Consider the following 26,172-nt stretch of genomic DNA (forward strand, 5'->3'; position numbering starts at 1 on the left):
GTGAATGTTGTTCTGACTACAATGAAACAGTTTTATGATAGAACACCTTTAGTAGAGAATGAATCTGTTTGATCATGTTCAGGGCCATGAAAAGTCATTTTCTGTTTACAATATGCACACCGCTCGTTCTAAACATAATTTTTTTAGTGCTACTTTTACCCAGTCAAATATTCAGGCCTACATTTCCACTCCAAGGCTGGACCCCAACATAAAACATAGCTTTTGAATATAAGGTCTGTTTTAATTAACTGTTATTTTGTATTGGACACCCAATAATATATCAAAAAGCTGCAAATCCAATGTCTCCATTCCACATTTTAAATAAGTATCCCTCCATGTTACCTGCTTGCTAATGAGATCAGCTAGGTCTGATGCACATTTTTATTTTTATTTATTTATTTTACCTTTATTTAACCAGGTAGGCAAGTTGAGAACAAGTTCTCATTTACAATTGCGACCTGGCCAAGATAAAGCAAAGCAGTTCGACAGATAAAACGACAGAGTTACACATGGAGTAAAAACAAACATACAGTCAATAATGCAGTATAAACAAGTCTATATACAATGTGAGCAAATGAGGTGAGAAGGGAGGTAAAGGCAAAAAGGCCATGATGGCAAAGTAAATACAATATAGCAAGTAAAATACTGGAATGGTAGTTTTGCAATGGAAGAGTGTGCAAAGTAGAAATAAAAATTATGGGGTGCAAAGGAGCAAAATAAATAAAAAATTAAAATTAAATACAGTTGGGAAAGAGGTAGTTGTTTGGGCTAAATTATAGGTGGGCTATGTACAGGTGCAGTAATCTGTGAGCTGCTCTGACAGTTGGTGCTTAAAGCTAGTGAGGGAGATAAGTGTTTCCAGTTTCAGAGATTTTTGTAGTTCGTTCCAGTCATTGGCAGCAGAGAACTGGAAGGAGAGGCGGCCAAAGAAATAATTGGTTTTGGGGGTGACTAGAGAGATATACCTGCTGGAGCGTGTGCTACAGGTGGGAGATGCTATGGTGACCAGCGTGCTGAGATAAGGGGGGACTTTACCTAGCAGGGTCTTGTAGATGACATGGAGCCAGTGGGTTTGGCGACGAGTATGAAGCGAGGGCCAGCCAACGAGAGCGTACAGGTCACAATGGTGGGTAGTATATGGGGCTTTGGTGATAAAACGGATTGCACTGTGATAGACTGCATCCAATTTGTTGAGTAGGGTATTGTAGGCTATTTTGTAAATGACATCGCCAAAGTCGAGGATTGGTAGGATGGTCAGTTTTACAAGGGTATGTTTGGCAGCATGAGTGAAGGATGCTTTGTTGCGAAATAGGAAGCCAATTCTAGATTTAACTTTGGATTGGAGATGTTTGATATGGGTCTGGAAGGAGAGTTTACGGTCTAACCAGACACCTAAGTATTTGTAGTTGTCCACGTATTCTAAGTCAGAGCCGTCCAGAGTAGTGATGTTGGACAGGCGGGTAGGTGCAGGTAGCGATCGGTTGAAGAGCATGCATTTAGTTTTACTTGTATTTAAGAGCAATTGGAGGCCACGGAAGGAGAGTTGTATGGCATTGAAGCTTGCCTGGAGGGTTGTTAACACAGTGTCCAAAGAAGGGCCGGAAGTATACAGAATGGTGTCATCTGCGTAGAGGTGGATCAGGGACTCACCAGCAGCAAGAGCGACCTTATTGATGTATACAGAGAAGAGAGTCGGTCCAAGAATTGAACCCTGTGGCACCCCCATAGAGACTGCCAGAGGTCCGGACAGCAGACCCTCCGATTTGACACAGAAGTAGTTGGTGAACCAGGCGAGGCAATCATTTGAGAAACCAAGGCTGTCGAGTCTGCCGATGAGGATATGGTGATTGACAGAGTCGAAAGCCTTGGCCAGATCAATGAATACGGCTGCACAGTAATGTTTCTTATCGATGGCGGTTAAGATATCGTTTAGGACCTTGAGCGTGGCTGAGGTGCACCCATGACCAGCTCTGAAACCAGATTGCATAGCAGAGAAGGTATGGTGAGATTCGAAATGGTCGGTAATCTGTTTGTTGACATGGCTTTCGAAGACCTTAGAAAGGCACGGTAGGATAGATATAGGTCTGTAGCAGTTTGGGTCAAGAGTGTCCCCCCCTTTGAAGAGGGGGATGACCGCAGCTGCTTTCCAATCTTTGGGAATCTCAGACGACACGACAGAGAGGTTGAACAGGCTAGTAATAGGGGTGGCAACAATTTCGGCAGATAATTTTAGAAAGAAAGGGTCCAGATTGTCTAGCCCGGCTGATTTGTAGGGGTCCAGATTTTGCAGCTCTTTCAGAACATCAGCTGAATGGATTTGGGAGAAGGAGAAATGGGGAAGGCTTGGGCGAGTTGCTGTTGGGGGTGCAGTGCTGTTGTCCGGGGTAGGAGTAGCCAGGTGGAAAGCATGGCCAGCCGTAGAAAAATGCTTATTGAAATTCTCAATTATGGTGGATTTATCAGTGGTGACAGTGTTTCCTATCTTCAGTGCAGTGGGCAGCTGGGAGGAGGTGTTCTTATTCTCCATGGACTTTACAGTGTCCCAGAACTTTTTTGAGTTAGTGTTGCAGGAAGCAAATTTCTGCTTGAAAAAGCTAGCCTTGGCTTTTCTAACTGCCTGTGTATAATGGTTTCTAGCTTCCCTGAACAGCTGCATATCACGGGGGCTGTTCGATGCTAATGCAGAACGCCATAGGATGTTTTTGTGTTGGTTAAGGGCAGTCAGGTCTGGGGAGAACCAAGGGCTATATCTGTTCCTGGTTCTAAATTTCTTGAATGGGGCATGTTTATTTAAGATGGTTAGGAAGGCATTTAAAAAAAATATCCAGGCATCCTCTACTGACGGGATGAGATCAATATCCTTCCAGGATACCCCGGCCAGGTCGATTAGAAAGGCCTGCTCGCAGAAGTGTTTCAGGGTGCGTTTTACAGTGATGAGTGGAGGTCGTTTGACCGCTGACCCATTACGGATGCAGGCAATGAGGCAGTGATCGCTGAGATCTTGGTTGAAGACAGCAGAGGTGTATTTAGAGGGGAAGTTGGTTAGGATGATATCTATGAGGGTGCCCGTGTTTAAGGCTTTGGGGAGGTACCTGGTAGGTTCATTGATAATTTGTGTGAGATTGAGGGCATCAAGTTTAGATTGTAGGATGGCTGGGGTGTTAAGCATGTTCCAGTTTAGGTCGCCTAGCAGCACGAACTCTGAAGATAGATGGGGGGCAATCAGTTCACATATGGTGTCCAGAGCACAGCTGGGGGCAGAGGGTGGTCTATAGCAGGCGGCAACGGTGAGAGACTTGTTTTTAGAGGGGTGGATTTTTGAAAGTAGAAGTTCAAATTGTTTGGGTACAGACCTGGATAGTAGGACAGAACTCTGCAGGCTATCTTTGCAGTAGATTGCAACACCGCCCCCTTTGGCAGTTCTATCTTGTCTGAAAATGTTGTAGTTTGGAATTAAAATGTCTGAATTTTTGGTGGTCTTCCTAAGCAAGGATTCAGACACAGCTAGAACATCCGGGTTGGCAGAGTGTGCTAAAGCAGTGAATAGAACAAACTTAGGGAGGAGGCTTCTAATGTTAACATGCATGAAACCAAGGCTATTACGGTTACAGAAGTCGTCAAAAGAGAGCGCCTGGGGAATAGGAGTGGAGCTAGGCACTGCAGGGCCTGGATTCACCTCTACATCGCCAGAGGAACATAGGAGGAGTAGAATAAGGGTACGGCTAAAAGCTATGAGAATTGGTCGTCTAGAACGTCTGGAACATAGAGTAAAAGGAGGTTTCTGGGGGCGATAAAATAGCATCAAGGTATAATGTACAGACAAATGTATGGTAGGATGTGAATACAGTGGAGGTAAACCTAGGTATTGAGTGATGAAGAGAGAGATATTGTCTCTAGAAACATCGTTGAAACCAGGAGATGTCATTGCATGTGTGGGTGGTGGAACTAATAGGTTGGATAAGGTATAGTGAGCAGGACTAGAGGCTCTACAGTGAAATAAGCCAATAAACACTAACCAGAACAGCAATGGACAAGACATATTGACATTAAGGAGAGGCATGCTTAGTCGAGTGATCAAAAGGGTCCGGTGAGTGGAGAGGTTGGTTGGTGATTTAGACAGCTAGCCAGGGCATCGGTAGCAAGCTAGCATAGGATGGAGGTCTGTTGTTAGCCACCTCTTGCGTTCCGTCAGTAGATTAGTGGGGTTCCGTGTGGTAGAGGGGATCAATCCAAATCACACAACAACAACAAAAATAAAAACAATAGATATAGTTATAGAGGCCCAAGAAGAAAACATAATAATAATAATAAAAAATAAAAAAAATTGTCCGATTGTCTATTCAGATAGCAGCCGGTAAGACAGCGAATGGTTAGCAGGCCGCAGATGGGCGTTCAGGTAACGTCGCGACGGAGGAGCCAGCCGAATAACTCCTTCGGGTAGATAACGTCGGCAGTCCAGTTGTGAAGGCCCGGTGGGGCTCCGCGAAGGCAGTAAAACGGGTCCGGATAGGTGACTGCAGCCCAGGTGTGATTGATGGAACTCAGGAGTGATTGACGGAGCTTGCTGGCTCCGGAATAATTGATGTTTGCTCCGGAATCGACGAAGGCCGATAGTCACACGGATAGCAGCTAGCTAGCTGTGAGATCCGGGTATGAATGTCCAGAGAGCAGTCGAAATCCAGGGACATGGAGAGAAAAATTGGTCCGGTATGTTCCGTTCCGAGCCGCGCTGCGCCGTACAGAACTGGCGATAGATTTTCGAGCTAAAGGATAGCTGATGACCACAAACCGTGGTTAGCTGAATACTAACGATTTGCCAGTAAAGGAGCTAACTAGCTTCTGAACTAGCTTCTGGATTAGCTTCTGGCTAGTTTCAGGCTAGCTTCTTGGAGTTTCTGGCTAGCTTCTTGGAGGATTACAGATCTGAGGTAAATAATACTTTTTTATAAATATACATTGGTGAGGCGGGTTGCAGGAGAGTGTTTTGAAGATGAGTTGATGGAAAATAAAAATAAAATGTATGTGAAAAAGTTGTAAATATATATATATACAGGACACGACAAGACGAGGACAAAAGACGTCTGAACTGCTATGCCACCTTGGATACATCACAATACTGTGTAGCCCTCTGAGCTAAAGCCTAGGACCACTGGCCATATTAGATTCCCTAAACCTGCTTTGTGCATTTTTCCATGTAAAAGCCATAAACATCTTTATCTAACCTACATTCTATTAATTATGTAAAGGGCAGGTGCTCAGAGGATATGTTCCAAATGGCACCCTATTCCCTACATGGTTCACTATGGGCCCTGGTCAAAAGAAGTGCACTATATAGACAATAGGGTGCCATTTGGGATGCATAATTATCATTGGCTTTAGTAATTCCAGTGACATACACTTTTTTCCTATAATCTCGCAAATCTCCATTTTGGACGAGACTGACTTTATGACCAAAGTTATCCTATTTACACTTTGTAGTCAATGTTGACACTAGAATAAATGTTTCTGTCTCATATCGATGCCACACAGGACATTTTCTAAACGAGAAGTGATATTTCAGGGGCAGTCGTGCTTTAATAAAAGGGAGCATAGAAATATCAGAAATAGAACATATATACCGCTTCTCAGACTTGCTTTCATTGAGAATGACAGATCTATAACGTACATTTCTACGTGAATTTGGTATTGTCTCCCAAAAAGCTACATAACCAACTGTGTAGCACATTGTTATTCATAGCTAAAAGGAAGTCTGTCAGACACACTTGAGAGCTTAGAAACTTGCTACGCGAGGCTACATTTTCTAAATCATGGGCAAACTGTCTGTCTTTTTGTTTGTTCTTTCCTTTTGCACCATAGTCAAGTCAGGTAATATGGACTGTTTACTCTTACCTCATTAATGATTGTTTTATGTTATAAAATATAAAATGTTCATAACTCATTTTACTTTAACTGCTCTCCCAGGTTCAGGATCACATTCTCTGTGGGCACTTGCAACATATATAAGTGGAGAGACACCTTTCCCTGAGTTTACGGTTGTGGTGATGTTGGATGATGTTCAAGTGACTTACTATGACTCCAACATGAAACACTTCATCTACAGGGGTCATAACACCTCAGACAAAATACATGAGGACGAAGCTCAGGATGGAGCTTATGTATTCAGAATTATGTACCACCACATGAAGGAGAGATACTTTCACCTAAAGCACCACTTGAATCTCACGGAAGGTGTTCAAGTTCAGCAAAGAATGGCTGGCTGTGAGATGTTTGACAATGGTGAACCAGCCCTGATCATGACAAAGAACACTTTCAATGCAGTTTTTGTAGATCATGCAATATATTACAACATGACACATTTTACATATGATGCTGGTCAACTACTTCAAGGATGGGATGGAATGAGGCAATTACAGGAAAAAATTCTTTATGAGAATGTTTTACTTACTCTTTGCATCAGAACACTGAAGACAATCCTGAAGAGAGAGAAGAACGTTGTGATGCGTAAAGTTCCTCCCAGACTCAGGTTGATAAAGAAAGAGGTTTCTGGAGGGTTTCAGGTGAGCTGCCTAGCATTTGGTTTCTACCCCCGCCACATCAACATGACCCTGCTGAGAGACGGCCAGCCAGTGGCAGAACAGGAGCTGACAGGGGGGGAGGTGCTGCCTAGTGGAGATGGGACCTACCAGCTGAGGAAGAGTCTGGAGGTCAGTACTGAGGAGCTAAAGAAGAGACACAACTACACCTGTACTGCCTCTCACCTCAGTCTGGACAACAAGCTGGATGTCAGTTGGGAGTCTGGGACAGAGAGAGTTCACCTATCCACCCTCTCAGTTCTACTGGTGATGCTGCTGGTTGTTATTCTATTGGGCATTTTCATTTGTGTCAAAGGGAGGTGGAGTAACACTGCCTCACAGTCTAAACTGGTCAATGTTGATGCAACAGTGTCAGAGGAAATTATCCTGTCTTCAGATTCTGAGACCTGATACATTTTTGGGACACTGATGCACCTTTGTCGATTCAGCTCAAATCACAATGAAAATATGACTGCCAGAGCACCTATCAGAGCAGACACAAAATGCATGAATGATTGTTATGGTCAGTCAATCTTCCCTTACCCTCAATAGAGAACTGTAAAGGATCAGTTTGGGGAGACGTAACCAACATCTGGGCATAAGTCCAGAGCTGTCATTTCCAATCATGACTATTCATTAATTTCAGAATGTACTCTATATCTGTGCTGTATCAGCTGATATCCAGTATCTTACCCAGAAGGAGAATCATGTGATCATGTGTATGAGGTCTGTTTGTTATTGGAATGTCTTTACAGTCTCTGTGTTGTATTGTATGTAGTGTATGTTCATCATTACTGCACAACAATACATGTATTACAGACAGTAAAATGTAGCCTAATCGATTAATGGATTGATTCATGCCTACATTTCCACTTTAAGGCTGGACCACAACAATAAACATATGATTTTTAATATAAGATCTAGTTCAACTATTATTTTATGATGAACACTGAATGGTATATCAAAAGGCTGCAAAGCCAGTGTCTCCATTCCACATTCTAAATAAGTATCCTTCCATGTTACCTTCTTCCTAATGAACCCAGCTAGGTTAGAACCTAGGTTCTTCTGTGTTAGCCCTCTGAGCCAAATCCCACAACCCCTGACAAAATTCCTAAACTTGCTGCAATTTTAGATATAAAATAAACATCTACATCTTATCTACATTTCATTACTGACATAAAGGGCATGTGCACAATGTCTGTGATCCAAATGGCACCCTATATAGTGCATTATGGGCCCTGGTTAAAAGTAGTGCATTATGTAGGGAATAGGGTGCCATTTGGGACATATCCGTATTTACTGTGTAACTGCTTTCTTCCGCTGATGGAGAGGAGGACCAAAATTCAGCGTCGTTAGTGTTCAACATCTTTAATATAGACGATCAACGAGAACACTACAAAATACAAAACAATAAATGTGAAAACCGAAACAGTCCTATCTGGTGCAATGACACAAAGACAGAAGACAATCACCCACAAAATACCCACAGAATATGGCTGCCTAAATATGGTTCCCAATCAGAGACAAAGATAGACAGCTGCCTCTAATTGAGAACCAATCTAGACAACCATAGACCTACAAACTACCTAGAAAGGAAACAGCCCCAGAAACATACAAAAACCCCTAGACCAGGTGAACACATACCTTCCCCATGTCACACCCTGACCTAACCAAAATAATAAAGAAAACAAAGGTAACTAAGGCCAGGACGTGACATACTGGCTTTAGTCAATTAAGTTCCCCAGGTCTGCACACTCCAATGTTTTACCATTTAAACACCTAAAGGTAGAAAAAAAGCTTAATTGTATTTGTCTTGGAGACTGATGCCTAATAAAGAGTTAATGTCATTTGTCAATCTGAAATTGGTCAGAGTTAGTGCTTCTACCCTTTTCCAAATCAAGTATTGTTCATTGTGAAACTTGCCTGGTTGTCGTTCATACTTCCTGAAATTGCACTGGGGCACAAAATAACCCAAAATATCCACATCTGACACACACACAGGCACACAGTCACACACACAGGCCGGTACGGACAGACTTGGAGGTCGGGGGCCCCTAGATAGCATGTGAGAAGAAAAAGTTTAGAAAGCTTTAAAACTGCAACATTTTCTTTTAGCCTCATGACAAAATGTGTAGAATAGCATTATAAAACTGCAAAATGTTGTCTCTGCACCATGGCAAAATGTGTTGAAATGTAGGAAGTTAGCTGATTCCTCTCCCCCTCTATCTTTTGCCAATTATTTGGATCTCAATCCTGATACAATTCGGCTCCACATTTGACCTCAGTCTGGAAGCTCAAAAATCAGATTGGTTTTGCTCTGAAGTATTTGTACATGACCTGCCATTACCATGACAACCATCCCAAAATTTTAAGGAACAGTGACAGGAAATGAGCATTGCATCTGTGTGCTACTACAGATGCCACATCCTGAACGTGCAAATCTGATTTGGGTCACATGTAAAATTGAGTGTGGACAGTTAGAAAAAAAGATGAGATATTTACCAGTTAATCCAATAGCAAACAATGTAAGATACGTGTTTCAAATCGCCCTTAGAAGTGCAGAAAGTAATATGCTACAGTACTGTAAATATACTACAGTAGATTACACAGTTTTCACATTAGGCAATGCACTTACATTACCCAACACAATTGACAGAACATCTATAATTCCCATATATATCCAATGTGTAATCAAAGATGTGATCAGTGAAGACATCCTGTACATTCATTCATGCAAATTTAGATTTTTTTTCATTGTTCCGATATAATTGCAACAGAGGTGTACTGTCTGTAATCAAATGTAAGAAATGTAATTAAACAAATTAAATGAGAATGAAAACAAAACAACATTTAGCAGGCATTCATTTGCATCAAGCCTGTCTGGCTAATTGGGCCATACATTCTCATCCACATCACAGTGAATGTGCTCATTGTTCATGCACCGTGGGAGAAACCTTTCGGCATGGCGAATCCAAGCTTGACAATGTTCTGCATTGATGTCATTTCATGCCTCGTCCATGGCCAGAAGGAGGGTGGCACACTCATGGGGATGGCGATCGTACACCTTCCACCTCCATGCTGAAAGGAGAGTATGGTGGCAGGTATAGGGTCATGAATCGGCGATGGGCCCGAAACCATGCCTGAACCACCTCTACATGGTGGAACCTGACATTGTCCCACAGAATGACATAGGTGACCTCTTCACCTTGACAGGCCTGCTTAATTTAATTGAGAAACACATTGAGATGTGCAGCGTTGTAGGATCCAAGTAATGGCCTACGTCCTAACACACCATCTTCAGAGATAGGGAGCATATGGAGATGTTTCCCCCACGTTGTCCAGGCACTTGGACGGTCGCCTGATGGCGGATGAGGTTCCGCCCACAGCACCAACTTTTGGCCAGGGTTGAAGCCCGCTTCATCAACAAAGATATACTTGGTTCACAGCAGCATCAAGCACCATCACCCTCTAAAAATATATTTTGATATTGTGAAGTAGCATGTACATCAAATAATAACAGTAATACAGTATATAGTGCTGTACCTGAACATACTCGGCCCGCAGTTGTTTCACCAGGTCATTGTTTCTCTCAAAAGGCACCAGGTAAATGTGTTTCATAGATACCTGGTGCCTCTTCAAAAGGCAGGTGATTGGATATTAGATTAGATATTAAAACAGGTACATTGAAAATATAATTATGTTGTGTTTTGGTGATTAAACCAATGTTCTCATTACATTTCACACTAAACATATATTTTGAATAAATGGTTGTGTGCCAAGCTTGGGAGTATGGCTAGACGGTACACTGTCCTTCTCTCAGCACATATCAAATTTGCAGGCTAAAGTTAAATCTAGACTTGGTTTCCTCTATCGTAATCGCTCCTCCTTCCCCCCAACTGCCAAACTAAACCTAATTCAGATGACCATCCGACCCATGCTAGATTACGGAGACATAATTTATAGATCGGCAAGTAAAGGTGCTCTCGAGCGGCTAGATGTTCTTTACCATTCGGCCATCAGATTTGCCACCAATGCTCCTTATAGGACACATCAGTGCACTCTATACTCCTCTGTAAACTGGTCATCTCTGTAAATCCGTCGCAAAACCCACTGGTTGATGCTTATTTATAAAACCCTCTTAGGTCTCACTCCCCCCGTCTGAGATACCTACTGCAGCCCTCAACCTCCACATACAACACCCGTTCTGCCAGTTTCATTCTGTTTAAGGTCCCGAAAGCACACACATCCCTGGGTCGCTCGTCTTTTCAGTTCGCTGCAGCTATCGACCGGAACGAGCTGCAACAAACACTCAAACTGGACAGTTTTATCTCAATCTCTTCATTCAAAGACTCAATCATGGACACTCTTACTGACAGTTGTGGCTGCTTTGCGTGATGTATTGTTTTCTTTACCTTCTTGCCCTTTGTGCAGTTGTCTGTGCCCTAAAATGTTTGTACTATGTTTTGTGCTGCTACCATGTTGTGTTGCTACCATGTTGTTGTCATGTTGTGTTGCGACCATGCTGTGTTGTCATGTTGTGTTGCGACCATGCTGTGTTGTCATGTGTTGCTGCCTTGCTATGTTTTGGTCTTAGGTCTCCCTTTATGTAGTGTTGTGTTGACTCTCTTGTCGTGATGTGTGTTTTGTCCTATATCTATATTTTATATTTAATTTTTTAATCCCAGCCCCCCTCCCTGCAGGAGGCATTTTGCCTTGTGGTAGGCTGTCATTGTAAATAAGAATTTGTTCTTAACTGACTTGCCTTGTTAAATAAAGGTCACATAAAACAAATAAATACAAGTATTAAAAACTGGAACAAAAACTGGAACAAAAACTGGAACAAAATGTAAATCTCAGAGGTGATGACGGATGTTCAGGTTGAATACCTGAACACAATTCCTGGTGTGGTTGGTGCCCGGCATCTGACCCAATGGGTGAATGGAGAAAAAGAGAAAAGTCTATCGGTACTGTTGTTGTTGATAAACAGCACATCCCTACCCATGTGAAGCTTGGTTATGTAAGATACACCATAAGAGCTTTCATTCCCAAACCACTGCAGTGTGAGAACTTTAAAGGATTTTGCCGTGTTTCAAGTGTGTGTAGATGAACAGAGTATATAGAAGAACATTGTGTAGAAGGACGACGGTGTTAGTTGTGGTGGGGATCATGATTCTGAGTTCCTGGAGTGCCCTATAAGGGTGAAGGAAATTGGGGTGGCAAAAGTTAGCAGTCAATCGAATATCCTATGTGGAGACGATCAAATCAAATCAAACTTTGTCACATGCGCCAAATACAACAGGTGTAGACCTTACCGTGAAATGCTTACTTGCAAGCCCTTAACAAACAATGCAGTTCAATAAAGAGTAAAGAAACATTTCTCAAAATGAACTGATATAAAAAATAATAAAAAGTAGCACAATAAAATAGCAAAAACAAGGCTATATACAGGTGGTAACGGTACAGAGTCAATGTGCAGGGTACAGGTTAGTCCAGGTAATTTGTACATCTGTATAGGGGTGGATTAATTGTTCAGCAGTCTTATTGTTTGGGGGTAGAAGCTGTTAAGGAGCCTTTTGGTCCTAGACCTGGTGCTCTGGTACCGCTTGCGTGCGGTAGCAGAGAGAACAATCTATGACTTGAGTGACTGGGAGTCTTTGACAATTTTTTGGGCCTTCCTCTGACACCGCCTAGTATATACAGTTGAAGTCGCACAGTTCAGGGCTTTGTGATGGCCACTCCAATGCCTTGACTTTGTTGTCCTTAAGCCATTTTGCCACAACTGTGGAAGTATGCAGGGGTCAATGTCTATTTGTAAGACCCATTTGCGACCAAGCTTTAACTTCCTGACTGATGTCTTGAGATGTTGCTTCAATATATCCACATCATTTTCCTACCTCATGATGCCATCTATTTTGTGAAGTGCACCAGTCTCTCCTGCAGCAAAGCACCCCCACAACATGATGCTGCCACCCCCTGTGCTTCACGGATGGGATGGTGTTCTTCAGCTTGCAAGCCTCCCCCTATTTCCTCCAAACATAATGATGGTCATTATGGCTAAACAGTTCTATTTTTGTTTCATCAGACCAGAGGACATTTCTCCAAAAAGTACGATCTTTGTCCCCATGTGCAGTTGCAAACCATAGTCTGGCTTTTTATAGTTGGTTTTGGAGCAGTGACTCCAAAAATGTCAGGAATTGTGAAAAACTGAGTTTAAATGTAATTGGCTAAGGTGTATGGTGTAAGGTGTAAACTTCTGACTTCAACTGTAGATACTTTTGTACCTGTTTCCTCCAGCATGTTCACAAGGTCCTTTGCTGTTGTTCTGGGATTGATTTGCACTTTTCACACCAAAGTACGTTCATCTCTAGGAGACAGAACGAGTCTCCTTCCTGAGCCGTATGACGGCTGCGTGGTCCCATGTTGTTTATACTTGCGTACTGTTGCTTATACAGATGAACGTGGTTCCTTGAGGCGTTTGGAAATTGCTCCCAAGGATGAACCAGACTTGTGGAGGTCTACAATTTTCTTCTGAGGTCTTGGCTGATTTCTTTAGATTTTCCCATGATGTCAAGCAAAGAGGCACTGAGTTTGAAAGTAGGCCTTGAAATACATCTACAGGTACACCTCCAATTGACTCAAATGATGTCAATTCATCTATCAGAAGCTTCTAAAGCCATGAAATCATTTTCTGGAATTTTCCAAGCTGTTTAAAGGCACAGTCAACTTAGTGTATGTAAACTTCTGATTTCAACTGTAAGTCCTGAATGATGTACTGGGCCGTACACACTACCCTCTGTAGTGCCTTACGGTGAAATGCTAAGCAGTTGCCATACCAGGCGGCGATGCAGCCGGTCAGGATGCTCTGTATAACTTTGTGTTCAGCTGTATAACTTTTTGAGGATCTGGGGACCCATGACAAATTCTTTTAGTCTCCTGGGGGGGAAAAGGTGTTTTCGTGCCCTCTTCACAACTGTCTTGGTGTGTTTGGACCATGATAGTTAATTGGCGATGTGGACACTAAGGAACTTGAAACTCTCGACCCTCTCCACTACAGCCCCGTCAATGTTAATGGGGGCCTGTTCGGCCCGCCATTTCCGTAGTCCATTGAGGGAGTCACATTGAGGGAGAGGTTGTTAACCTGGCACCACACTGCCAGGTCTCTGACCTCCTCCCTATAGGCTGTCTCATTGTCATCGGTGATCAGGCCTACCACTGTTGTGTTGTCAGTGAACTTATTGATGGTGTTGGAGTCGTTTTTGGCCACGCAGTCGTGGGTGAACAGGGAGTACAGGAGGGGACTAAGACAAGGGATGCTAGTGAAGATATGGTATTGGATAGAATACAGCCTGTAGTAAATGTTTGCTACCAGACAAAAGATACCCTGTGTGTTAAAAAGGTGGATTTTGTTGCGTCCATTGCCACAGTTATAAACTGTACAGCACAAGTCTCAAAGAAGTTGAAGAAACTGGACATTATTGTGGCTGCGGCAGAAAAGTGTTTGGGACTCAAGGATTCTGGATTCTTGAGGATTCTCAAGGATCTATAGACTTACAAGGGGTACTGGCACCAGAATACCCAACCTCCCAGGTTCCCCTTGAGCCTGTAGGGATCAGATTCTGGTCTATGTATTTATTTATTTGAACAGTGTTTGGGAAGTTTTTTGTTAGTTCAGTTTTTTGGGTGAATCCTGTTTCCATCCTGTATAGTAGGTGGCGGAATGCACATTCAATTGTGATCGCCAATTGGGTTAGTTATAAATACCTTTGACTACAAGCATGCAAGCTCTATACAAAAAAAGTATTTCAGACTCACTTCATGCTACGCACTTGACTAAGTGAAAGAGAAAGTATGACAGACACTTCTTGCTACGCAGTTTAAGTTGAAGGGAAAGTCTGTCAGACTCACTTCTTACTACACAAGGCTATACTATCAAAATCATGGGCAAACTGTCTGTCTTTCTGTTTGTTCTGTCATTTTACACCATTGTCAACGCAGGTAAGGGTTTAACTTTCTACCTCATTTAATGATTTATTATGTCATAAAATGTCAAATGTACATACCTGTGTACAGGGTTGCGAGTAGCCTACAGGCTACACTGATATCACGTATTATTGATATCTAGGCTACATGGCGCATTGATGATGTGAATCACACTGCTGCTCTCTAATTTATTTGCGCCTTACGGGTTGTGAAGGAAAAGGGCATGTCTAGTTAGTTGCACAACTGAATGCATTCAGCTGAAATGTGTCTTCCACATTCCCCATTTGTGAACAGCCATCCACAAGAACTGCACCTCTCTGATTCAGAAGGGTAATCTATATTTCCATATTATGTTATAAAATGTGTATAATATCACTCCTCTCCCAGGTTCAGGATCACATTCTCTGTGGGCACTTGCAACATATATCAACGGAGAGACGCCTTTCCCTGAGTTTACGGTTGTGGTGATGTTGGATGATGTTCAAGTGACTTACTATGACTCCAACGATAAACAGTCTGTCTACAGGGGACAACATATCACAGACAAAACTGAGGATGATGACGCTCAGGATGAAGCTTATATATTTGGAGATATGTACCAAAGCATGAAAGACAGATCAGTTGAACTAAAGCACCACTTGAATCTCACGGAAGGTGTTCAAGTTCAGCAAAGATTGACTGGTTGTGAGATGTTGGACAATGGTGAACCGGCCTTGGCCATGTTTAAGAACATTTTCAATGGCATTTCTGAAGATTATGCTTTGTATTACAACACGACACATTTTACATACGATGCTGGTAAACTACTTCTAGGATGGGATGGGATAATGCAAACATTAATGAAGACAAAATTTAAGAATTTTTACCTTCCCATTTGCATCAAAAACCTGAAGAGATTCCTGAAGAGAGAGAAGAACGTTGTGATGCGTAAAGTTCCTCCCAGACTCAGGTTGATAAAGAAAGAGGTTTCTGGAGGGTTCCAGGTGAGCTGCCTGGCGTTTGGTTTCTACCCCCGCCACATCAACATGACCCTGCTGAGAGACGGCCAGCCAGTGGCAGAACAGGAGCTGACAGGGGGGGAGGTGCTGCCTAGTGGAGATGGGACCTACCAGCTGAGGAAGAGTCTGGAGGTCAGTACTGAGGAGCTAAAGAAGAGACACAACTACACCTGTACTGCCTCTCACCTCAGTCTGGACAACAAGCTGGATGTCAGTTGGGAGTCTGGGACAGAGAGAGTTCACCTATCCACCCTCTCAGTTCTACTGGTGATGCTGCTGGTTGTTATTCTATTGGGCATTTTCATTTGTGTTAAAAGGAGGTGGAGTAACACTGCCTCACAGTCTAAACTTGCCAACATTGATGCAACAGTGTCAGAGGAAATGATCCTGTCTTCAGATTCTGAGACCTGAGACATTTTTGGGACACTGATGCACCTTTGTCGATTCAGCTCAAATCACAATGAAAATATGACTGCCAGAGCACCTATCAGAGCAGACACAAAATGTGTGAAAGATTCTGTTATGGTCGGTCAATCCGCCCTTCCCCTCAACAAAGGACTGTAAAGGATCAGGTTGTGGAGACTGTTGACAATAACCAACATCTGGGCATTAGTCCAGATCTACATTTATATATTTTATAGGCTGGTTTGGCTACCTGAGCATTAACAAAGGTAATCTGGTAGTTATGTGTGTTAAGTAATGTGTCATTTCTAATCATGACTATTCATTAATTTCACAATTGGCCCAGCGTCGTCTGGGTTTGGCCGGTGTAGGCCGTCGTTGTAAATAAGAATTTGTTCTTAACTGACTTGCCTAGTTAAATAAAATAAAATATATATATATATCTGTGCTGTGTCAGCTGATATCCAGTATCTTACCCAGAAGGAGAATCATGTGATCATGTGTATGAGGTCTGTTTGTTATTGTAATGTCTTTACAGTCTCTGTGTTGTATTGTATGTAGTGTATGTTACCCCCCCCCCCCAGGCTGTACAGTAATACCTTTATTACAGACAATACAATGTAGCCAAATGTATTACTGCATTGATTCATGTTAACTACAACATTAATGAATGTAATAAAGCAATGTCAAGTACACCATAACTTCTCTCAGGAACTAGTTTATCCCTGTGGAAGGAAGAAATCTGACTCTCTATTTCACTCCAGTTTAAGACTGGCATGAGTATTAAACTAAGGTGAATGTTGTTCTGACTACAATGAAACCGTTTTATGATAGAACACCTTTAGTAGAGAATGAATCTGTTGGATTGTAGTCAGGGCCATGAATCTGTTGGATTGTAGTCAGGGCCATGAATCTGTTGGATTGTAGTCAGGGCCATGAATCTGTTGGATTGTAGTCAGGGCCATGAATCTGTTGGATTGTAGTCAGGGCCATGAATCTGTTGGATTGTAGTCAGGGCCATGAATCTGTTGGATTGTAGTCAGGGCCATGAATCTGTTGGATTGTAGTCAGGGCCATGAATCTGTTGGATTGTAGGGAGGGAACACCCCCACATCCACATCGATGGAACAGTAGTGGAGAGGGTAGCAAGTTTTAAGTTCCTCGGCATACACATCACAGACAAACTGAATTGGTCCACTCACACAGACAGCATCGTGAGGAAGGCGCAGCAGCGCCTCTTCAACCTCAGGAGGCTGAAGAAATTCGTCTTGTCACCAAAAGCACTCACAAACTTCTACAGATGCACAATCGAGAGCATCCTGGCGGGCTGTATCACCGCCTGGTATGGCAACTGCACCGCCCTCAACCGTAAGGCTCTCCAGAGGGTAGTGAGGTCTGCACAACGCATCACCGGGGGCAAACTACCTGCCCTCCAGGACACCTACACCACCCGATGCTACAGGAAGGCCATAAAGATCATCAAGGACATCAACCACCCGAGCCACTGCCTGTTCACCCCGCTGTCATCCAGAAGGCGAGGTCAGTACAGGTGCATCAAAGCTGGGGCCGAGAGACTGAAAAATAGCTTCTATCTCAAGGCCATCAGACTGTTAAACAGCCACCACTAACATTGAGTGGCTACTGCCAACACACTGTCAATGCCACTGACTCTACTCCAGCCACTTTAATCATGGGAATTGATGGGAAATGATGTAAATATATCACTAGCCACTTTAAACAATGCTACCTTATATAATGTTACTTACCCTACATTATTCATCTCATATGCATACGTAGATACTGTACTCTATATCATCGACTGCATCCTTATGTAATACATGTATCACTAGCCACTTTAACTATGCCACTTGGTTTACATACTCATCTCATATGTATATACTGTACTCGATATCATCTACTGTATCTTGCCTATGCTGCTCTGTACCATCACTCATTCATATATCCTTATGTACATATTCTTTATCCCCTTACACTGTGTATAAGACAGTAGTTTTTTTTGGAATTGTTAGTTAGATTACTTGTTCGTTATTACTGCATTGTCGGAACTAGAAGCACAAGCATTTCGCTACACTCGCATTAACATCTGCTAACCATGTGTATGTGACAAATACATTTGATTTGATTTGATTTGATTTTTGAATCTGTTGGATTGTAGTCAGGGCCATGAATCTGTTGGATTGTAGTCAGGGCCATGAATCTGTTGGATTGTAGTCAGGGCCATGAATCTGTTGGATTGTAGTCAGGGCCATGAATCTGTTGGATTGTAGTCAGGGCCATGAATCTGTTGGATTAGGGCCATGAATCTGTTGGATTGTAGTCAGGGCCATGAATCTGTTGGATTGGGGCCATGAATCTGTTGGATTGTAGTCAGGGCCATGAATCTGTTGGATTGTAGTCAGGGCCATGAATCTGTTGGATTGTAGTCAGGGCCATGAATCTGTTGGATTGTAGTCAGGGCCATGAATCTGTTGGATTAGGGCCATGAATCTGTTGGATTGTAGTCAGGGCCATGAATCTGTTGGATTAGGGCCATGAATCTGTTGGATTGTAGTCAGGGCCATGAATCTGTTGGATTAGGGCCATGAATCTGTTGGATTAGGGCCATGAATCTGTTGGATTGTAGTCAGGGCCATGAAAATGTTGGATTGTAGTCAGGGCCATGAATCTGTTGGATTAGGGCCATGAATCTGTTGGATTGTAGTCAGGGCCATGAAAATGTTGGATTGTAGTCAGGGCCATGAATCTGTTGGATTAGGGCCATGAATCTGTTGGATTGTAGTCAGGGCCATGAATCTGTTGGATTAGGGCCATGAATCTGTTGGATTGTAGTCAGTGCCATGAATCTGTTGGATTAGGGCCATGAATCTGTTGGATTGTAGTCAGGGCCATGAATCTGTTGGATTGTAGTCAGGGCCATGAATCTGTTGGATTGTAGTCAGGGCCATGAATCTGTTGGATTGTAGTCAGGGCCATAAATCTGTTGGATTAGGGCCATGAATCTGTTGGATTGTAGTCAGGGCCATGAATCTGTTGGATTGTAGTCAGGGCCATGAATCTGTTGGATTGTAGTCAGGGCCATGAATCTGTTGGATTGTAGTCAGGGCCATGAATCTGTTGGATTGTAGTCAGGGCCATGAATCTGTTGGATTGTAGTCAGGGCCATGAATCTGTTGGATTGTAGTCAGGGCCATGAATCTGTTGGATTGTAGTCAGGGCCATGAATCTGTTGGATTAGGGCCATGAATCTGTTGGATTAGGGCCATGAATCTTTTGGATTGTAGTCAGGGCCATGAATCTGTTGGATTGTAGTCAGGGCCATGAATCTGTTGGATTAGGGCCATGAATCTGTTGGATTGTAGTCAGGGCCATGAATCTGTTGGATTAGGGCCATGAATCTGTTGGATTGTAGTCAGGGCCATGAATCTGTTGGATTGTAGTCAGGGCCATGAATCTGTTGGATTAGGGCCATGAATCTGTTGGATTGTAGTCAGGGCCATGAATCTGTTGGATTGTAGTCAGGGCCATGAATCTGTTGGATTGTAGTCAGGGCCATGAATCTGTTGGATTAGGGCCATGAATCTGTTGGATTAGGGCCATGAATCTGTTGGATTAGGGCCATGAATCTGTTGGATTGTAGTCAGGGCCATGAATCTGTTGGATTATAGTCAGGGCCATGAATCTGTTGGATTGTAGTCAGGGCCATGAATCTGTTGGATTGTAGTCAGGGCCATGAATCTGTTGGATTAGGGCCATGAATCTGTTGGATTGTAGTCAGGGCCATGAATCTGTTGGATTAGGGCCATGAATCTGTTGGATTGTAGTCAGGGCCATGAATCTGTTGGATTAGGGCCATGAATCTGTTGGATTAGGGCCATGAATCTGTTGGATTGTAGTCAGGGCCATGAATCTGTTGGATTGTAGTCAGGGCCATGAATCTGTTGGATTAGGGCCATGAATCTGTTGGATTAGGGCCATGAATCTGTTGGATTGTAGTCAGGGCCATGAATCTGTTGGATTGTAGTCAGGGCCATGAATCTGTTGGATTGTAGTCAGGGCCATGAATCTGTTGGATTAGGGCCATGAATCTGTTGGATTGTAGTCAGGGCCATGAATCTGTTGGATTAGGGCCATGAATCTGTTGGATTGTAGTCAGGGCCATGAATCTGTTGGATTGTAGTCAGGGCCATGAATCTGTTGGATTGTAGTCAGGGCCATGAATCTGTTGGATTGTAGTCAGGGCCATGAATCTGTTGGATTGTAGTCAGGGCCATGAATCTGTTGGATTGTAGTCAGGGCCATGAATCTGTTGGATTGTAGTCAGGGCCATGAATCTGTTGGATTGTAGTCAGGGCCATGAATCTGTTGGATTGTAGTCAGGGCCATGAATCTGTTGGATTGTAGTCAGGGCCATGAATCTGTTGGATTGTAGTCAGGGCCATGAATCTGTTGGATTAGGGCCATGAATCTGTTGGATTAGGGCCATGAATCTGTTGGATTGTAGTCAGGGCCATGAATCTGTTGGATTGTAGTCAGGGCCATGAATCTGTTGGATTGTAGTCAGGGCCATGAATCTGTTGGATTAGGGCCATGAATTTGTTGGATTGTAGTCAGGGCCATGAATCTGTTGGATTAGGGCCATGAATCTGTTGGATTGTAGTCAGGGCCATGAATCTGTTGGATTAGGGCCATGAATCTGTTGGATTGTAGTCAGGGCCATGAATCTGTTGGATTGTAGTCAGGGCCATGAATCTGTTGGATTAGGGCCATGAATCTGTTGGATTGTAGTCAGGGCCATGAATCTGTTGGATTAGGGCCATGAATCTGTTGGATTGTAGTCAGGGCCATGAATCTGTTGGATTGTAGTCAGGGCCATGAATCTGTTGGATTAGGGCCATGAATCTGTTGGATTAGGGCCATGAATCTGTTGGATTGTAGTCAGGGCCATGAATCTGTTGGATTAGGGCCATGAATCTGTTGGATTAGGGCCATGAATCTGTTGGATTAGGGCAATGAATCTGTTGGATTAGGGCCATGAATCTGTTGGATTAGGGCCATGAATCTGTTGGATTAGGGCCATGAATCTGTTGGATTGTAGTCAGGGCCATGAAAAGTCATTTTCTATTTTACAATATGAACACTGCTTTTTTAGTGCTACTTTTACCCAGTCAAATATTCAGGCCTACATTTCCACTCCAAGGCTGGACCCCAACATAAAACATAGCTTTTGAATATAAGGTCTGTTTTAATTAACTGTTATTTTGTATTGGACACCCAATGATACATCAAAAGGCTGAAAATCCAATGTCTCCATTCCACATTTTAAATAAGTATCCTTCCATGTTACTTACTTCCTAATGAACCCAGCTAGGTTAGAACCTAGGTCTCCTGCACACCACGACACTGTGTAGACCTCTGAGCTGAATCCTGAATCCAACTACTGGCAACATTAGATTTCCTAAACCTGCTTGGTGCATTTTTCCATGTAAAAGTCACAAACATAATTTACCTACATTTCATTACCGATGTAAAGGGCAGGTGCTCAGAGTATGTGTTCCAAATATCACCCTATTCCCCTCATAGTGCTGTATTGGCCCTGGTCAAAAGTAATGCCCTATATAGACTATAGGGTGCCATTTGGGATGCAGATATAATCACTGGCTTTAGTCAAATTCCCCAGTTCTGCACACTCCAGTGGTTTCCCATTCAAAACCCTGAAGGAAGAAAAAAGGCAGAATTATATTTGTCATGGAGACGGATGCCTCATAAAGAGTAAATGTCATTTGTCAATCTGAAATGAGTCAGAGTTGGTGATGCTTGAGACCAGAGATTAATACAACACAAATACTGTATTTGCTTTCAGAAAATACACACACACACACACACACACACACACACACACACACACACACACACACACACACACACACACACACACACACACACACACACACACACACACACACACACACACCAGGGCTGCTCTGTCACTGTATATCTCCCCATACTATATTATATTAATGAATCAAGTCTTCTTGATTATCTGGCATTTCTAACCAGATCCTTCCTCAGCAGTTCTGACCTTCTGAGTGTAACGAAACAGTGGATCTGCTATTCTACCAGCCACTGCCCAGACGATGCCATTGATTAGGCTACAGTGACTAGTGTAGGGAAGGAAACTCCAATATGGTAGTCTCTAGGGGACAGTGGCACAGTCACACACACAAGCAGGAACTGATGTATGCACACATGCAGGGAAACACACACAAACGCACACACGCACATACATACATACACGCACACAGTTTTCACTGAAAGTTTTTGCTATATAATTTATAATGTCATCTAAATGGTCTTTGGCAGCGCGCCCAACATGCTACATGACTGTGTTCAGACAATCAAGACACCAAGCTAAATCTAAGGGCAGTAAACATGTTACAGAATAAGTAATCTGGGCAGCCCCTTGAACAGACTAGAGTTTCCAGATTAAACTGGTTGATGTCATTTCCAGACTGACACCAAAGCAAAAGCGCCCTCTCTTCCTCATTCCACCCTGTTACAGACACACTGAGTCTTGTCGTGCAATAAACTGAGTCTTTACTTCAGAACCCCATGTTAGCAACTCATACAAACTTGTGTAACCCTCACAAGTCCAGGGGTCCTACTGATCTCCCCAAACAACCCCAAACAACCAACCAACCACAAACAACCAACCACAAACAGGTACCTCAAACAACTGAACTAGCTACTAGCTAAGCCCTGGACCAGAGCCAGTTAGTAACGCCAAAGCTAGACCAGAGTTAATATGGACCAGGGCTAGCTAGCCACTAGCTACATACTGGACCAGAGCTAGTTAGTGCGGACCAGAGCTAAACCAGAGCTGGTGTGGACCAGAGCTAGCTACTATCTATGCCCTGGACCAGAGCTAGTGACATACAGATTATAGCTCTGGTCCAGGGTGTTAGAGCACTGCATGTGCACATACCAACTGAGACATAAAAAATACCATCTGAATCGCAAGCGCATGCACTTTGAGGTTCGTAGACCAGGTGGCCTCAGCACACATAGTCTTCAGCTGGATGCTTTTCGGTGTTTAGGGATCCTGTTTGTGGTTGTTTGGCAGCCCTGTTCCACAGTGTATTTATGCAAATAATTCAAATATTTTCTTTATTTTAACAAAAATCTAAAATAAATATATATAACTGAATTCCCACCAAAATCCCTGAACTCCAAGCATTATTTGTCTGTGCCTGTCAAATGATTTATGTGCTACAGATCTTACTTTGATCTCTCTTTTGTCATTATGAATTCTTCTGCACAAAAGGAAGTGCAAACTCGTATTTGAGATTTAAAAAGGCTTCTAAAGTTTGTAATTCCCACTTTAAAATGTCAGACTTGATTTGCCCTCACAAAAAATATCAACCCCTACAAAAAATGTCCTTTAAATATAATCCACACATGAATTGGCATCTCCTATTGCTGTAGGATTATTTTCCTGCTGTAGCAAACTGGCTCAAACTAAGATCCTACATCTGTATAATTCAGTCAATACCTGATGAATTTTAAAAAGTATGTTTGCAGCATCTTCATCCATTGTCTAACTATTGCATTTATTAGAATTGTTTTTAAAACCTTTTAACAATTTTGATGACCGTCACTATTGTTTGTTGTTTTTTGGGGTTGTTTGTAGTTGTAAGGTACCCGTTTGTGGTTGTTTGTAGTTGTAAGGTACCCGTTTGTGGTTGTTTGGAGTGATTAGTAGGATCTCACATCCATGCATACATTCTGCACACATTCTGCATACATTCTGCACACATTCTGCACACATTCTGCACACATTCTGCATACATTCTGCACACATTCTGCACACGTGATAAATTCTTAAAGCAACAGCATTCAATACTCAACTGAGCTAGAACCCCACATTACTGAACATATCCAAAATAACTTTTTCACGTCACGTCAGTGACTCAACCCACTCAAGTGACGCACCCCTCCTAGGGACGGCATGGAAGAGCACCAGTAAGCCAGTGACTCAGCCCCTGTAATAGAGTTAGAGGCAGAGAATCCCAGTGGAAAGAGGGGAACCGGCCAGGCAGAGACAGCAAAGGCGGTTCGTTGCTCCAGTGCCTTTCCGTTCACCTTCACACTCCTGGGCCAGACTACACTCAAACATTGGAATTACTGAAGGGATCAGTCTTCAATAAAAACTCTCACATGGATAGGCAGACCAGTCCATAAAAATATAATTCTATAGGAGAAAGCCCTGCCTCCAGCTGTTTGCTTAGAAATTCTAGGGACAGTAAGGAGGCCTGCGTCTTGTGACCGTAGCATACATGTAGGTATGTATGGCAGGACCAAATCAGAAAGATAGCTAGGAGCAAGCCCATGTAATGCTTGTAGGTAGCAGTAAAACCTTGAAATCAGCCCTTGCCTTGACAGGAATCCAGTGTAGAGGCTAGCACTGGAGTAATATGATCAAATTTATTGGTTCTAGTCAAGATTCTAGCAGCCGTGTTTAGCACTAACTGAAGTTTATTTAGTGCTTTATCAGGGTAGCCGGAAATTATAGCATTGCAGTAGTCTAACCTAGATGTGACAAAAGCATTAATTAATTTATAGATGGAAAACATCTGTCCTTGAAACAGTCTTGATATGTTCGTCAAAAGAGAGATCAGGGTCCAGAGTAACTCCGAGGTCCTTCACAGTTTTATTTGAGACGATTGTACAAACATCAAGATTAATTGTCAGATTCAACAGAAGATCTCTTTGTTTCTTGGGACCTAGAACTAGCATCTCTGTTTGTCTGAGTTTAAAGTAGAGTATTTGCCTCCATCTACTTCCTAATGTCTGAAACACAGGCTTCCAAGGGAGGGCAAATTTGGGGCTTCACCATGTTTCATCGAAATGTACAGCTGTGTGTCGTCCACAGCTGTGTGTCGTGCATAGCAGTCAAAGTTAACATTGTGTTTCCGAATGACATCACCACAAAACACAACTTTTGTTAGAAGGATATATTTTGTGCAAGATTTTAAAAATAATATTTGTTTTACTTTATTTATATGCCAACAATTGTGAGGGAGAAACCAAGATTCTTCCATTCAATGTCAGTTATATGTGCGTTCCAGAAGAATTTCCCTCTACAAAGAGATCAAGTTTCTTTGGGTAAAACAATTTAATTAAGAAAATCCCTTAAGAATGTATTATTACATTTCTTATCCAGCAGGGGGCAACCTTCTAACATAAGATGTGCACCTACATAACTTGACATGCTCTCCAAAACACAAATAAGATTTCATTAATTGAGTAAGTCTTGAAGGTATTGCTTTGCATATAGAATACAATTCTTTATAATGTATTGGTAAGTTATATGATTCTAAGAACTTTCTGTAAGAGAGTATATTCCCTTTATCAAATAAATCAAGCACAAATATAATATTTATATCAAAACCATTTAGGGAAGAATAAAGACTTGTTTTTAACAACAATATCTTTGTTGTCCCACAGAAGTTTTGTGTGGGGAGAAGTTGTGGACATAGTTTCAAGGCGAAAGGGGCTTGTTGGGGACATTTTGACAGTTTGATGAGTAATTTTGCTGGAGAATAGTTGCATCAACCATTTTCTTAAAAATATGAGGATTGAAGTACCATATAGATTCAGAGCTAAGCATACATATTTTTTCTCCAGTTTACTTTAAAAGGTATTGTTGATATCAATAAATCTAGTACTTCAAGCCCATCATCAGCTCTTTGGTTTGACATTACAGATTTCTTACGTTTGGGTTTATTTTTCCATATAAAGTCTAGGAAGGTTTTGTTGATATCCTTGCTGGTTGGATCAGCTACAGATAGGGATAGAGCAGGGTAGACAACATGACAGACCCTCTGCTTTGGACAGTAAAGCCCTTCCAACGATAGAGAGTCACACTGGAGCCAGTTATTACAGATGGATTTTCATCTCTGAGAACATTTTAGATGTTGACAGACAATATGGTTTTTTCGCCATGTGCACCCGTAAATATTTCACATTATCTTCCACTGGAATATTCTCAACAGATTGGTCATTTGAGTTACACAGGGACAATATTTCACATTTATTTAAGTTAAGTTCCAGACCAGAAGCAGAAGAGAATGATTTAATAATTAAGTGTAATAGCATCTTGATCCTTGATCCTTTATAATCAGAGTTGTATCATCTGCTAA

The 26,172-nt window shown here is 42.4% G+C and overlaps 2 protein-coding genes across 2 annotated transcripts; both read left to right on the plus strand.

Moving 5' to 3' along the window:
* Positions 1-5,106: 5,106 nt before the first annotated feature.
* On the plus strand, positions 5,107-8,434 carry LOC116368571 (major histocompatibility complex class I-related gene protein-like). The gene is made up of 2 exons (XM_031819222.1): positions 5,107-5,865; positions 5,962-8,434. The coding sequence occupies exons 1-2, from the start codon at positions 5,808-5,810 to the stop codon at positions 6,981-6,983; spliced, it is 1,080 nt and encodes a 359-aa protein (XP_031675082.1). The 5' UTR covers positions 5,107-5,807; the 3' UTR covers positions 6,984-8,434.
* A 5,929-nt stretch (positions 8,435-14,363) lies between these two features.
* Positions 14,364-16,653, plus strand: LOC109881596 (major histocompatibility complex class I-related gene protein-like). Its single transcript, XM_020473709.2, has 2 exons — positions 14,364-14,567; positions 14,940-16,653. The coding sequence occupies exons 1-2, from the start codon at positions 14,510-14,512 to the stop codon at positions 15,959-15,961; spliced, it is 1,080 nt and encodes a 359-aa protein (XP_020329298.2). The 5' UTR covers positions 14,364-14,509; the 3' UTR covers positions 15,962-16,653.
* The last annotated feature ends 9,519 nt before the right edge of the window (positions 16,654-26,172 follow it).

This window comes from Oncorhynchus kisutch, unplaced genomic scaffold (assembly GCF_002021735.2).
Source record: "Oncorhynchus kisutch isolate 150728-3 unplaced genomic scaffold, Okis_V2 scaffold1967, whole genome shotgun sequence".
NCBI lineage: Eukaryota > Metazoa > Chordata > Actinopteri > Salmoniformes > Salmonidae > Oncorhynchus > Oncorhynchus kisutch.